The sequence below is a fragment of the Ctenopharyngodon idella genome, chromosome 13 (genome assembly GCF_019924925.1).
Source record: "Ctenopharyngodon idella isolate HZGC_01 chromosome 13, HZGC01, whole genome shotgun sequence".
In the NCBI taxonomy this organism is placed as follows: Eukaryota; Metazoa; Chordata; class Actinopteri; order Cypriniformes; family Xenocyprididae; genus Ctenopharyngodon; species Ctenopharyngodon idella.
This window is the reverse complement of record NC_067232.1, coordinates 18,079,010-18,092,966: the sequence shown is the minus strand read 5'-3', so window position 1 is coordinate 18,092,966 and position 13,957 is coordinate 18,079,010. Positions and strand designations below refer to the sequence as shown.

The 13,957-nt window shown below is 38.1% G+C and overlaps 1 protein-coding gene across 2 annotated transcripts in view; it reads left to right on the top strand.

The window, feature by feature from the left end:
- Positions 1-13,957, top strand: part of lmbrd1 (LMBR1 domain containing 1) — a 109,138-nt gene that overhangs the window by 44,245 nt on the left and 50,936 nt on the right. For both annotated transcript variants that reach the window (XM_051916335.1, XM_051916334.1), the window contains 3 exons: positions 2,115-2,188; positions 9,565-9,690; positions 13,547-13,699. In XM_051916335.1, coding sequence (XP_051772295.1) covers positions 2,115-2,188; positions 9,565-9,690; positions 13,547-13,699 — 353 coding nt within the window. The remainder of the gene's footprint in view (positions 1-2,114; positions 2,189-9,564; positions 9,691-13,546; positions 13,700-13,957) is intronic.

Here is a 13,957-nt window from a genome sequence, read left to right as displayed (position 1 = left end):
AAACATAAGTACATATGTTATATATTTTATATATAGACCTAGCATATGGCTATGCTCAAAACTTTTTAAAAATACACTTCAAATAAGATTAAGAAAAAGAAAATCTCTTTCGATCATAGTGGTTTGCTCCACTTTTGTTCGACAATATTTCTATCAATAATTGTTTGGGAGCAGCGCCTTTTCTCTTTTTCAGTAATCCAGAATCCAGTGAGTGAGTTAGCTTTAGCAAGCTGCTTTCCATCTCCATGAGGTTATCATAGCAAGCTCATGTTGTGAATACCCCAGCTAAGAGCTCTTTAATATACACTTCTCAGTGGCAGCAGTCTCCTCCGCGCACATAAGCCTGAGGTGCTCCGTGCATGTCGAGATAAGGGCCTCCACTCTCTCCGAGTGCCGAGGAATCAGGCGCTAGAGAAGTTGTAGAGCCGCCGCAGATAATAAACAATATATTCTCTGTCCAATCCCTTAGAAAGTCTTCCGGGGAAGCAACAGAAAACGCAGGTCCCCCTGCATTGTGAGGAGTTCATAAACAGAAGCTGCTTTCCGTACCAAACACGAACGCCATTGTCTCCGGCATCGCGCCTTCGCCACTTAACAAAAGCGGGGACATCACAAAGGGAAACACCTATTCAGATGTAAATGCTCATTTCAGCCATCAGACATCAAAGCGTCTCTTCTTTTTATATTCTTCCGTTTGCTACATTAGGAAGCAGGAGCGTAATCATCTTCATTTCTTCTCGTCGGCTTTTGTGTCTTGGGGCTTTTGTGTATGGAACGTTGTGGGTGGCGCAGCAAACAGTTCTCAGACTTCATGTGGTTCAACAAAATGGAAAGAAGTCATTTTGTGAGTGATGTAAAGCAGTTCCTGAGGAAAATAAACAGAGAACAGTAGGTTGCATTCAATTGAGGTAGGCTGGCAGGCAGAAGGGGGCTTTCTGGACTCAGGGCTGCCAGAATGCTGTGTTTTGCTCCGCTGGGCCATAGCGCAGAACCAGAGGAAAAGGGGAATCGTGCGAGTTTGTGAGTGTTCAACTCTCTCGCTCCCTGTGACAGGTGGGATCCTAACAGGAAGTGCGGTGGTGGTCACTTCCCATAAATCTGCCTCAGCTGGCTTCAGATCTGACAGCTGGCATCATGCCCTCTCCTCTTTTCATTCATTTTACTCTCTCAGCTCCATGTTTCATCCTGTATTTTTAGAACTGGTGATTCATAAAATGTTAAATGTACTTTGTTACCAAGATCATACTAAAATATTAAAAAATATAGCAATTTCTTTTGAATAAGAGCAGTCAAGCCATTTACAACAAAAATACAGGTGTGAGCCTGATAATTGACGGTAATATCATGAAAGAGCAGAAAGATGGCGCTGTTTTGTTGTCATTTCATTAAGTTTCCGGTGAGACTTGTAGGCTAGTCTTTGCACGGTAAAGCTTTTTTTTCTTTCACAGCACACATTAATATTCAGCATGTAACCAAATAAGTTTGAACAACGACTGTCACAGACAAATTGCTTCTGATGCTTTTCAGAATAATTCAAGTTGTTTTATTTTACATTTTATTACTTTTGTATTTTTTCCCCAATTTTAGTTTCAATGTTTACTTGAACACTTGACAATTCAAAACTTAAAGCCTTACTTTTTTATTTATTGCTTTTCTTGTCATTTGTTTATTTATTCTTTTCCATTACAGATTAAATGTGTAAATGTATACATTTTTAATTTTATAAAATAATTACATTTTATATAAATTTTTAAATTTCAAATAAAGCATGTTCAGTAGCAAATTTTCTTTTGCTGTGATATCGAGAATTGTGAAATTTTTACAGGTATTGATCTCAACTAAAAAAAAATTTTAACAAACTATACTGAATGTCCTTTATATTTTCAACATGTCATTGTGACTATTAAAATTTAGAGGGCGAAAACTTTGCTGACCTTTCAGTAACTATGTCAGAGTAAGAGCAGGTTGAGAGAAATGATAGTGAGAGAAGATGAGGTGCATTGAGAAATTTCCCTGGGGGCAAGAACTGCTCTGAATATCTGGCGTATGACCAAAACTTAACAGAGCTCTGCATTTGGCCCATGTCATAAATAAATTTCCCCTCTGTCTTGCAGATGGCCTGGCCGCCCTGTCGTTCTCCATCAGCTCGCTCACCTTGATTGGCATGCTGGCAGTGATCACATACACGGTGAGTGGCCAACAGAGAACTGGTAATGGTGGATGGTTACTTGTGCCTTATCGATTTGCATACGCTTATGACGGTTGTGTGAAGAGACTGATCAGCGCTGTCGTAGGAAAGCACTTTTAGACATAAAATCGATTTTTCTGTCCACAATATAATTGTCATCACAATTTTATTCTGTTTTGTATCTTATTTTACAGGTTGAAGTGTTTAATTTCTGTAGCACTAGTGTCAACACACTGAAAAATTGCAAAAAAAAAAACCCTTTCCTCCAAAAGTACTCCATTTGTCATAGGTTGAATAAACATATAGTCCCTCCCCGAACTCACGACATTGGTTGCACCATTGTTGCTATGTCAGGTTGATTGGGAAGCTCAAACAAACAGCAGTGTTTTAACAATGTAATGAAAACAACACTGATTACTGCATTTATAGATGTGAAAAGAATACTTCTGCTGAAGTGGTTGTTGGCCTAACTTTGATGGTGGAGTCCAGATAGGTCTTCACGTGTAGGTTTCTGGTATGACAGAAACGCCGCCTGTCTTTGATTGTAGTCATCCTGGATGATGAAGCGGCCCCTCAACATTAGAAATGTTTTGTGATTCTTGCGTTTTGGCCTGCAATCGCTCAAAATGACACGCTGTCATTTCTCACCGATGTGTGTGGACGTGTGCCTGAGACGTCGGTGTGATGTATATGCCCTGTTATCTCTCTTCTATTTATATATCTGAGCCTGAAGGCCATTAATAAATGCCCGTATTCTGATTCCTTCAGCATACTGTAGCTGTTCTATTCGGATAAGATAAATTGATTGTACTGTAACACTTGTTAATGTCATCCATTTTTCATCACCAACATCATGAGTAACCGGGCTATGAGAATCTCTGCTTTATCAGGGATTGAAAAAAATGAGGTGGAATATCTTTGAATGTGGCGCACATAATTTTTAAAAAATATTTATATAAATATTTAATTTTAAATAAATGAGCATTTTCAAAAGCAGTCATTTTTGCAGTGATAACAAAATTGGTATTGAATTTTGAACTATATTATTAACGTATATTATTATATTATTTTTAATATTATAATATTTTTTAAATAGCCATATATACTGTATGTATGTGTGTGTGTGTATATATATATATATATATATATATATATATATATATATATATATATTATAAACAGTTCGTTCTGGTTCTCGAATCTGATTGGCTGAGAGGTCTTTCCAGCCATGTGATATTCTACCAGTATCGCCACGGGAACCGTTTCACTGTTTGAATCACTCCACTGTCAGCATTCTCACAGCGAGTGTCATACCAGACGAGCAAACCCACCATAATTTTTATAGATACTACTGTTATTTTGCAACGGAATGTAGTTGTTTGGACCTCAGATATGCAATTTATTTATAAACATAGCGCCAATTTGAAAATTTGTTTAGACACTTTCGGAGATGCGAGCTCCAGGCCGTCAGCGACCGTTCAGCGCTCATGTACCTGCAGAGAACAGCTTCATCTCAGCCAGTCCTTTGGGAATGTGCCGCTAGCTCTTATGTAGATCTAAGCATGAGGTATAATTCATTTTGGGTACATCAAACGGGCAATCTTTGGTCTTATTAATCTACTTGTTCCAGAGCTAATAAATTTGGCTTAAGTGCTATATTAAGTTTTATAACTTTATATTTACATTGAAATTAAGTCCTGTACTAACTAGAGACAAATGACAAATGCATTGACTAGCATTGTCATGGGAATGTCTTAAATGTTAAAAGGACAAAAGATATCACTTTCCTCAGTGGGCATTCAAACTGATTTTGTGATTGTGAATATAAGATTGACCTGATGAATGTCAGCTAGATGCAGGTAATGCACTCGCTCAGGCGATCTCTCTCATAATACTCTACATATTACAGTGAGTTTCAATGAAGCGACTCAACGTTCCTTCGTTACTAGTTCTAAAGTGATGTTTTAGAATTGGTAATGGAGCCTTGGTGAAACTGTCAACTTTAGATTTGAATCCGTGGCAGAAGGAAGTAGTTCTGCACAAAAGAGGGTTTTTAATGACACTGTTGTTATTTCTTATTTACACACTCGTGCCATCAAACTGTTGTATAAACACAATATCACACTCGTAGCTGTGCGATATGCCTGTACATCAGCACGTTGTGATTACCTACAGCCGAATCACAGCCATGCTGATATACAGCCAGTAAATAGTTTTTAACTTTGTAACTAAAGTTACAAAGTTGCTGCTCTATTTTTCTCATAATTAGGGCTTTCGAGGTGTTGAATACTTGCTTGTATTGACAATTTTCAGAACACTCTGAGATTATAATGCTCCCCTGTCTGACCTCATGTTGTCAGAAGCTCGGAGAGTGGCTTATGGAGAAAGAAAGTCTCCTAGTGCGCTCTTGTGTTTGATCTTCTCGCTTGTGGTACAGAGACTCAGAATCAATCAAAGATTCCTTGTCAAACACCAGGGTTCACTCACTCGGGCTATTCTTATTGCTCTTTCTCTTTCCTATTGTTTCTTTTTTCACCTCTCCTCCCCTTCTACACCAACCCTCAAAAAAGATGCCGAATCACCCATCCTCCCCAATCCCATCCTCCTCAAGTTTCCAAGGCGATGGGTGATTTATCATACCGGCCTATGTGTTATTATTATGCATGATTAACCTAATGGAATCTAAGTGATGGGCGCCGTATGCAGCAGCAGTGTTGTCCAGGGTGGGCAGGTTAATTTATCACTGCACTTTGAGCCAAGGTGGCCACTTTCTCTTAATTCAAACGACTGGCCGAGATGTAAACTCGTAATGACAACGCCATGGCCGACTGCACTTCAACTAAACGTTAAAGCAAGCAGTTCAAACCTTCAGCTCTTGCTGTTTTTGGCCAACATCACACTTTACTGAGCTACAGGGAAATTAATATTCAACCTAAGCACATATAAACAGGAGCCTCAGCTTGTTAATAAGCCTCTGATGTGCCATATGGTCAGGGCGGGCAAAGCTAACTTACCTATCCAATGCTTGGATGGCCAGCTCTTAAAAACAATCATGCTGGGAGTATTAATCATGCTTTTTAAGTGCAACAGCATGAAGTTGCAAAAGTTTGGTTATTTCAGGCTGTTTGTGGGGATTCGCTTATTCAGGAGAATGCAGAAAAACTCCTTCTAGGTAAATGTTGTTTGTTATTTGAACTGTAGAAAGTGGTTTTGCACTTGAAACACCTTTTATTTCCTGCACGATGGCTTATATTTTGTTTTAATCCTCAGAACAGTGAATTCAAGCATTTGTACACTTCTTTTAAACCTTCTGCCTACGATTTTTCACATCGTTCACATCACTACTATTGTGTACAGTATATGTCAGTTCTTGCCACTTTATTTTAAACTTTTCCCATTCATAATCACCAGTTACTTCACCTTGAACTCGTCACCTCATCTGTGTTTATAGTCTGAAAGAGCCCTTCTGTGTGACACCTCAATGTACTCGTAGACTCTGCTCGAAGATGCAGTTTCAAGAAGCCTTTATCACCCTCAATGTTATGAGGTGCAGAAGTGTGTTTTATGCTTGATCAAGCCCTATTCTGCTTGAAGCGATTCCTGACCTCCCAAAGTCTAAACCGGTTCCTGTGCTTGAGTGGTTCCTGTGCATTCTCACTTGAACCCATTTAACGTCCTTCATCGGCTAATACAGATGCTGAGGTCTTATATCAAGCTCATTTTGCTGCTGGTGTGATGTTACAATGAAAATTATTGACCCGCTGACTTTTTAATGTGCATGTAATATTTGCATATGCATATGAGCGTATATCACAGCTCTTTGATCTGCCTGCTTGACCGTGGGCCGTCTCGGTCCCTGTGCTGCGCGACACAGTGGTGATTTAAAAGTCTGGCTGGCGTGCTGATGTTCAGCCCTGGAGGGTTCCTCTCCCTCTTAAATCTGCGGCCCAAAGATGCTGATTCCCAACGAGAGGGTGACCGCATTAATTTCCACTGATTTAATCACAGTGCTGCAAAAATGACCTGCGACTGACGCGAGAGCCTCTCCCTCCTTTCCACCATCTCGGGTGCATCCGAGAGGCCACTTCAACAACAAATTTTAATTTTCTCAGCTCTCATTTCTCTCCTATCTTCCATACAGAGTTTCTTTTTCCATATCTCAGTCCTATTCATGAGAGTTTTGAGACAGAACATATTTTTTTCTGTTTTTTTTTGTTTGTTTGTTTTTTTTAAAGAGTTAAATTTTTTTTGTTGGTTGGTTTTATGGATATGATCATACTTTGGCTGCTTCTAATATCTCATGTATTGAATTCAATGAAGGAACTTTTCAGCAATGTTATTGATTTGACTGCACTGACTCTATCGAATGAAAACTGAACTGAGCTGGATAATGACATAACTGCTTTATAGCTGAACTGAACTCAACATTCAGTCATAGACTGAATCAGCCCTAAACTAACTTCAACTGAATGACACTATTGTCCGTCCGTCCATCCATCCATCCATCCATCCCTAACTCTTATTGTTAGTTCATGATACCTAATACATTCTGTTATTATTTATACTTTTTTTTTTTTTTTTTTTTTTTTAAGCATTTTAGGTGGAACATTGTATTGACCGATCAGCACCCATAACCACAGCTTACAGTATGCATTTTATAAAACGTTTTCGATATTCTATTAATTTTGTTTTCACCATGACAAGTGACACAGATGTGTTTCTCCCTAACACAGTGTGCTCCACACCTGCCTGGATGGTGTAAATTGACAGTTTTATATTTACAAAGCAACAGCAAATAGAATTAGCCCTTGATTTTCAGCAGTGTAACACATTTGTATTTAATTTACAGACTACAAAAGGGACAGAAGAAACACTGAGACACCATCTGGCAGAAGACCATTGCTTGTTGCGTACTGAACTCTATATACATCTGTTTGCTGGGTTTATTTATTTATTTTTTGGACAGTTTTACTTAGTCTATGTGTCCTCATTAGTCCAGCATTGGACACTGAGGAAGATGTTGTTTTAATGTTTTAACACAATAATGCAAGATTGATCTTTTGATAGTTTAATGGTGCATGTAACTTTAGTGGATGCTCTGATTATAACATTTATTTCATTATTTTATGCAAGCAGATTTTTTTCTTGGAGAATGGCATTATTGTACATCCATTTCCTCCATCAGTAAAGATGCTTTTGACAGATTATTTGTATTTATTTTACAGAATGCTCCATTGACAAGAAGACAACATAATTTGGATGTTAATTTGAATGACCTTAAACACAAAGTTACTGTTAGATTGCTCAAAACGATCATAAAGCGTCATGGTCATGGAAAACCTGGAATTCTCGTTTTTTTTTTTTTTTTTTTTTCATACAAAATAATTATTTTATTATACTTTTTTTTTAATCAAAATATTACTTTATCTCATACTGTTATGACTTTATTCTTTTGAATTTATTTTCAAAAAAGGCCTATTATGATATTATTTAAAACATTACAACTTTAAAATGTAATTTTTTTTTTAAATAGCACTAAAAAGCACAGTGAATCTTAAGTCATGGACATTTTAAGTGAATATACAGTTTCTATATGTTGTCTAGATGTCAAACTTGCTTAAACTTGATTGTGGAGTCAAAGTCATTGTGATGTCCAATTTGTGAGCTATGATTTTTTTTTTTAAATCAAATTTCTATTGGAACAAAATGGAACAAAATTAATTTTGAACGATTCATCAGAAAATACTGAAACAATGACTTTTAAAACAATTAGAAAGGTCTCAGAAAAGTCCTCAATTCATTGGTCAAAAAGTGTGGAAATCCTGTTAAAGAGTCCTGAGGAGTATAGTAGTCTGAAGAGCATAGTATAGAGTCTACTTGGAAAAATTTCACCCTTTTTTTTTTTTTTTTGCAATGTCTTCCACATTGGAAAGTGTAAGGAAAGTCAGAAGAAACTCATAGTTTTGTGGCAGAGCGCACACTTTTCCCATGCAGGCTGTTGAACAAAAGCATCCTTGTGTAAGAGGGTGTACGCCTCCACTTTTTCTCTTCTCTCTCTCTCTCCAATCCCCACTTTCATCCCTCTCTCCTCCAATCTCCCAGCTGACAACCGCAATCCCTTCATCTTCCATCTCTACATATTTCCTCTTAGTCTCTCTCTTCGACCTCCTTCTCAAACTATCATACTATCTTTCTCTCTCTCTTGTGCCTCAGGTCTTCTTTTCCAATCAGTACAGAACACACCTGTTTTTGTTTGGAGTGTCTCTTTTATTTTTCTCACGCTTGACGGACTGCAGGGGCGAGGAGGGCAGGAAAGAATAGGAAAGAGGAGGCGAAGGAGGAGGAGACGTCTCACCGGGGATGCAGGACAGATTCCTCTTTTATGAGGAGCGCTTGGTATTCGGGACATGGTCCGGCCTTTAGAGCCCTCGTGATTCATAGCAGGGGGTGTCACGGCCCACGGCGACGGTCTTAGGCGGACGTAATGTCGCCCACAACGACGAGTTTTACAGAGAACCTCACTTTCTCTGCTTTAAAAGCATCTTCGTCAGGGGAGATAAAAAGGTCACCAGTGTTTTAGCCGGTTTCTGAAGATCTAATTGTGCCGCTGACTTTTGTCAGCATTTTGATATGAAAGCTTTTGAAAATGGCAGAACCCCGCGAGTGAGAGTGCATGAGGTTTTTTTTCCTCGAGGTGTGTGTGCACGCACAACCTGGTCTCTTTTATTCTCTGCCTGTATTGATTTGCCACTAGGAGAGTATTGAAGAAGGTCTTCATTTTTAATTAAAGTTCACAAAAGCCCATATTACGAAGGCTAGTGGGCTTCTGACCCGAGCTTTTCTCTGCTCACTGCATAAGACCTGCACTTCTGAGAAGGGGAAAAAAAACTCATCGATGAGCTCAGGGCGCTGAAGTAACCTCTGATTTACAGCTCTCAGAAAGTCCAGGGTTTTATCATATTTCCCTACATGAGCTCAGATATTTCTTCTCTGATGCATTGTGCACGTGTACGTGAGCTCCGGCTGAGTGTCGTCACATGGGGGCACTGTTAAGCTGTGCATTGGTGGAAATCAAGCCGTACATCTCAAAATGGTCGCTGCATCCAAACACACACTCTCACACTCTTTTCTCTCTCTCATCTCCTCCTCTTCACCCTCATTGCACAGAAAACACATACATGGATTCAGTGGGCTTCTGAATGACACCATTTAGAAACTGCTCTTTTATCAAGTGCCATAATGTATGGATTTAGTTCCCTTGCACAGGGGTACTTGGGGGCGATTGGTGGGACTCTTGGTGAAATTGTGATGACACTTTACCTGATGACTGTGAATGGTGTATAATTGGTCTTTAAAGCTCTTTCTTTATCCGTCAGGCATACGGGATGTCCGTCCTGCCACTGAACCTGATTAAAGGCACGCGCAGCATCCTGTACGAGCGGCTGGAGAACACAGAAGACACAGAGGAGGTGGAGCACCAAATAGACAAGCTCAAAGCCAAGGTTTGTGTGTGTGAACTGAATTCAGATCAGATCATCCTTTATTTAGGATGAGCTGCTGTCCTTCAGGTCAGTGGTTCTCAACTGGCAGGTCTCAACCCAATATTGGCCTGAGGATTGTCAGATTCAAACAAAGAAAGCAATTGATCATATATATATATATTTAAAGACTTCCATTGCAAAAGCCTCTAAAAGCCACTTTGGTCAAAAATGAGATAATGATACTGATTGAATGTTCTCCGCACATAGTATTATTCATCAAATTCTTTCAATTCAAACCCGCTAAATCCCAGCCTCAGCCCAATCAGAATTACCAGTACTTATGTAGAAACCAATAAATAGGAGCCTGATAAAAAAGCTAATTTTAAAGAAAAACATCAGACAGACTTAGAGGCTTTTGCATCTGAAGTCTTCATACGTATATTTATCCTCCTGGGACCCAGGAATAGACTTCTGTCCTCTGTAGTGGACATTATATTTTAGTGAATTTCTCTGACATCATACATGTCACAGTTTTAAAACTGGATGTCCTGTAAAGAGCACATTCAGGGCTTTGCAGGGATACCAAAAGTTTGGAAGTTTTACCATGACAACAACTTCTCCTTGGTCTTTAAAATGACTGACATTAATTTAGTGATCAAATTTAGCACTTATGGAAATATAATAATATTTTGTTATTATCATTTAAATTTGATTATTTTTTAAATTGTTTGTTATAAATCAACATCTCAGGAAAATGTTATGGGGTTTCAAATCAAAATATGACTTTCTATTACAAAACAGGGCACTGATTTTATACATGACCTCTATAGAGGACAACAGGACTTAAATCATGTTTATCAGGCATTTTGGGAGACACAACAAGTGAATAGCGAAATAAATTATATATCAATGGTCCTATTAATTATTAGATATTATTATGAAAATGTTGCCAATTTTTACTCCCATTATTACACTTCTTTTTTCATTGCATGTTGCTCCAAGAACACATTAATATGCAAATTAGATACAGTGTATAGATGCATTGTATTGTATGGGAAAATCCATGTATGGCCATTTTACCCACATATTGCATAAAGTAAAATGGTATATCAATTCATCTTTCATAACATAGTTGTGAATCATCTTTAAACAAAATTTAGTTTAAAAAAATCCTGAAACCTAAAAATTGATTGGTGAATAAAAAAAAAAATTCCATTGTTTTTGCCTATACATGTAATTTACTGTCATTTTATTTTTTAAACAACTTAGTCCTGGTGTCCACTACAGAGGACATAGCATAAAATATGAATAAAATATTATTTTTCTAATGTTTTTATGCTCTAAACAATGTAATGATGTGAAACAAAATATTAAATTCAAAAACTTTTTTTCTGGGTCCCAGGAGGATATATATCAGTGCCTTGCGTATCACGTACCCCTTAATTTTTTCCCATTTTGTTATGTTGCTGCCTTATGTTAAACTACTTTAAATTACTTTTTGTTCTAATCAATCTAACAAAATGACAAAGCAAAAAAACAAAAACAAATTTATTAAAAATAAAAAACTGAAATAATTGCATTGCATAAGTATTCATACCCTTTTCTTTTGATGGTTAAAATTTAGTTTAGGAGCATTCCGATTTCACTTGTAGATGTTAATACACTTTGAGAGGAGTTAACCTGTGGAGAATTAAATTGAATGGATATGATTTTGAAAGGCACACACCTCAATAACAGGTCTAACAGCTGAAAATGCATTTCAGAGCAAAAACCAAGCCAAAAAGAACTGCCTGTCAAAAGAAGTCAAAAGAACTGCCTGTAGACCTTAGAGACATGATTGTGTCAAGAAACATATCTGGGGAAGACTACAAAAAAAAAATCTGCTGCATTGAAGGTTCACAGAAGCATGTAGCCTTCATAATCCTTAATGGAAGAAGATTGGAACAACCAGGACTCTTCCGAGAGTTTTCCAAACTGAGCACTCAATGGAGAAGGGCCTTGGTTAGAGTGGTGACCAAGAAGCTGATGGTCACTCTGGTTGAGCTTCATGCTCATAAATGGTGATGGGAGAAACTTACTGAAGCTAATCAAGGTTGAACCTGGTTAGTACCTAGGAAAACTAGGTAGCTGCTGGAAGAGGTGTTAGTGAGGCCAGCAGGGGGGGACACTATACTGTCAAAAAGTCCTTTGGATGAGATGTTAAACTGAGGTCCTGACTCTCTGTGGTCATAAATCCCAGGATGTCCTTCAAAAAAAGAGTAGAGGTATAACCCTGGCATCCTGGCCAAATTTGCCCATTGGCCTCTATCGATCATCATGTCCTTCTAATCATATATATATATATATATATATATATATATATATATATATATATATATATATATATATATATATATATATAGTGATTGGCTTTATCACTCTGTCTCCTCTACACCGATAAGCTAGTGTGGTGGACATCTGGCGCAACATGGCTGCTGTCACATCATCCAGGTGGATGCTGCATATTTGTGGTGGTTGAGGAGATTCCCCCCTTCCATATGTAAAGTGCTTTGATTATCCAGAAAAGCACTATATAAATGTAACAAATTATCATTAATTATTATTAACACTCTGCCGATCTGGGCTTTATGGCAGAGTGGCCAGACTCAAGCCACTCCTCAGTAAAGACACATGAAAACCCACTTGGAATTTGCAAAAAAACACCTGAAGGACTCTCTCTGACTGGGAGAGACAAGATTCTCTGGTCTGATGAACCTCAGTTCCAAGCATCATGTATGGAGGAAACCAGGCACTGCTCATCACCTGCACAATACCATCCCAACAGTAAAGTGTGGTATAGCAGCATCATGCTGTGGGGGTGTTTTTCATCGGCAGGGTCTGGGGGACTTATCAGGGTAGAAGGAAAGCTCAACACAGCAAAATATAGAGATAGCCTTAATAAAAACCTAGTCTTCAGCATTTAGAACCTTGGACTGGAGCAAGACAATGACCCTAAGCACACAGCTAAGACAATGCAAGAGTGGCTTATGGACAACTCTGTGAATGTCCTTGAGTGGCCCAGCCAGAGCCTGGGCTTGAACCCAGTCGAACATCTCTGGAGAAACCTGAAAATATCCGTCCACTGACAGTCCCCATCCATCCTGACAGAGCTTGAGAGGATCTGAGAAGAAGAATGGCAGAAAATTTCCCAATGTAGATGTGCAAAGCTTGTCACATCATACCCAAAAAGACTTGAGGCTGTAAGGGTGCTTCAACCAGTTACTTAGTTAAGGGTACAAATATTTATGCAATGTACTTATTTCATTTTTTCCTTTTTAATACATTTGCTAAGTTGTCACAAATCTAGTTTTTGCTTTGTCGTTACGGTGTATGGAGTGCAGATTGATGTGAAAAAAGTAATTTAAAGTTGTTTAACATAAGGCAGTAACAACAATTTTTTTTTTTTTAAATGAAGAGGCGTGTCAAAATAGACATTGTTCGTGGGCAGCCAATAAAGACCATAGGTGGGCATTATGCAAATTTGTTACATTGTTAAATAGGTTTGTAACAGGAAGTGAGACTGGAATTGCTTGCGACTCATTTCGGCAATTCAAAATTGATTCTTTCTTTTAGGAGACAATAACTTTATTCGTTGCACACTTTGCAGACTTTTCACATTCACAAACAGCTATATTACACACTGCATGAAAGGTAATATTTGAAAAAGCATATTTGGGGCTCTTTAATTACATCATCAAATGCAAACCATCAAACCATCAAAATTCAAGAGATGTTTTGAATTTGAAACCAAACACTCTCACTATAAAGACAATATATAAAAAATTGTAAAAAAAAATGTACTTTTATGCAATAAGCAATTTTGTACTTTTCTCTTCAGTGTGCCGATGGGCGTCCTCTCTCTATGAGAGACAGGAGGAACCTCCAGGATCTTGAAGCGAAACTACAGATGTTGCATCGGCGGGGCCGTCACCTGGAGATTGCAGAGAGGAACTGCTGCAATAAAGTGGGCTCTGCTCTCCGACCCATGAAGGTCTGTTGAGTTTTGCCTCAATCATGTACCTTCTGCAGTTTCACGTACAACTCCAACAATGAAATCCAATTTTCTATGATCTTTCAAAATTTCAAAATTGTTTTAAGGTTGAAAGAAAGACTAAATTATGACAAAAACCTCAAAAAATAGAATGCTGATGACTGTAACAATGATTTTTGGCAAGTAAACTTGAAGAGACTTTGCAGTAGTTCAACATCAGTGCAGCTATTTTTTAATATTGATAAATATCTTTAACTC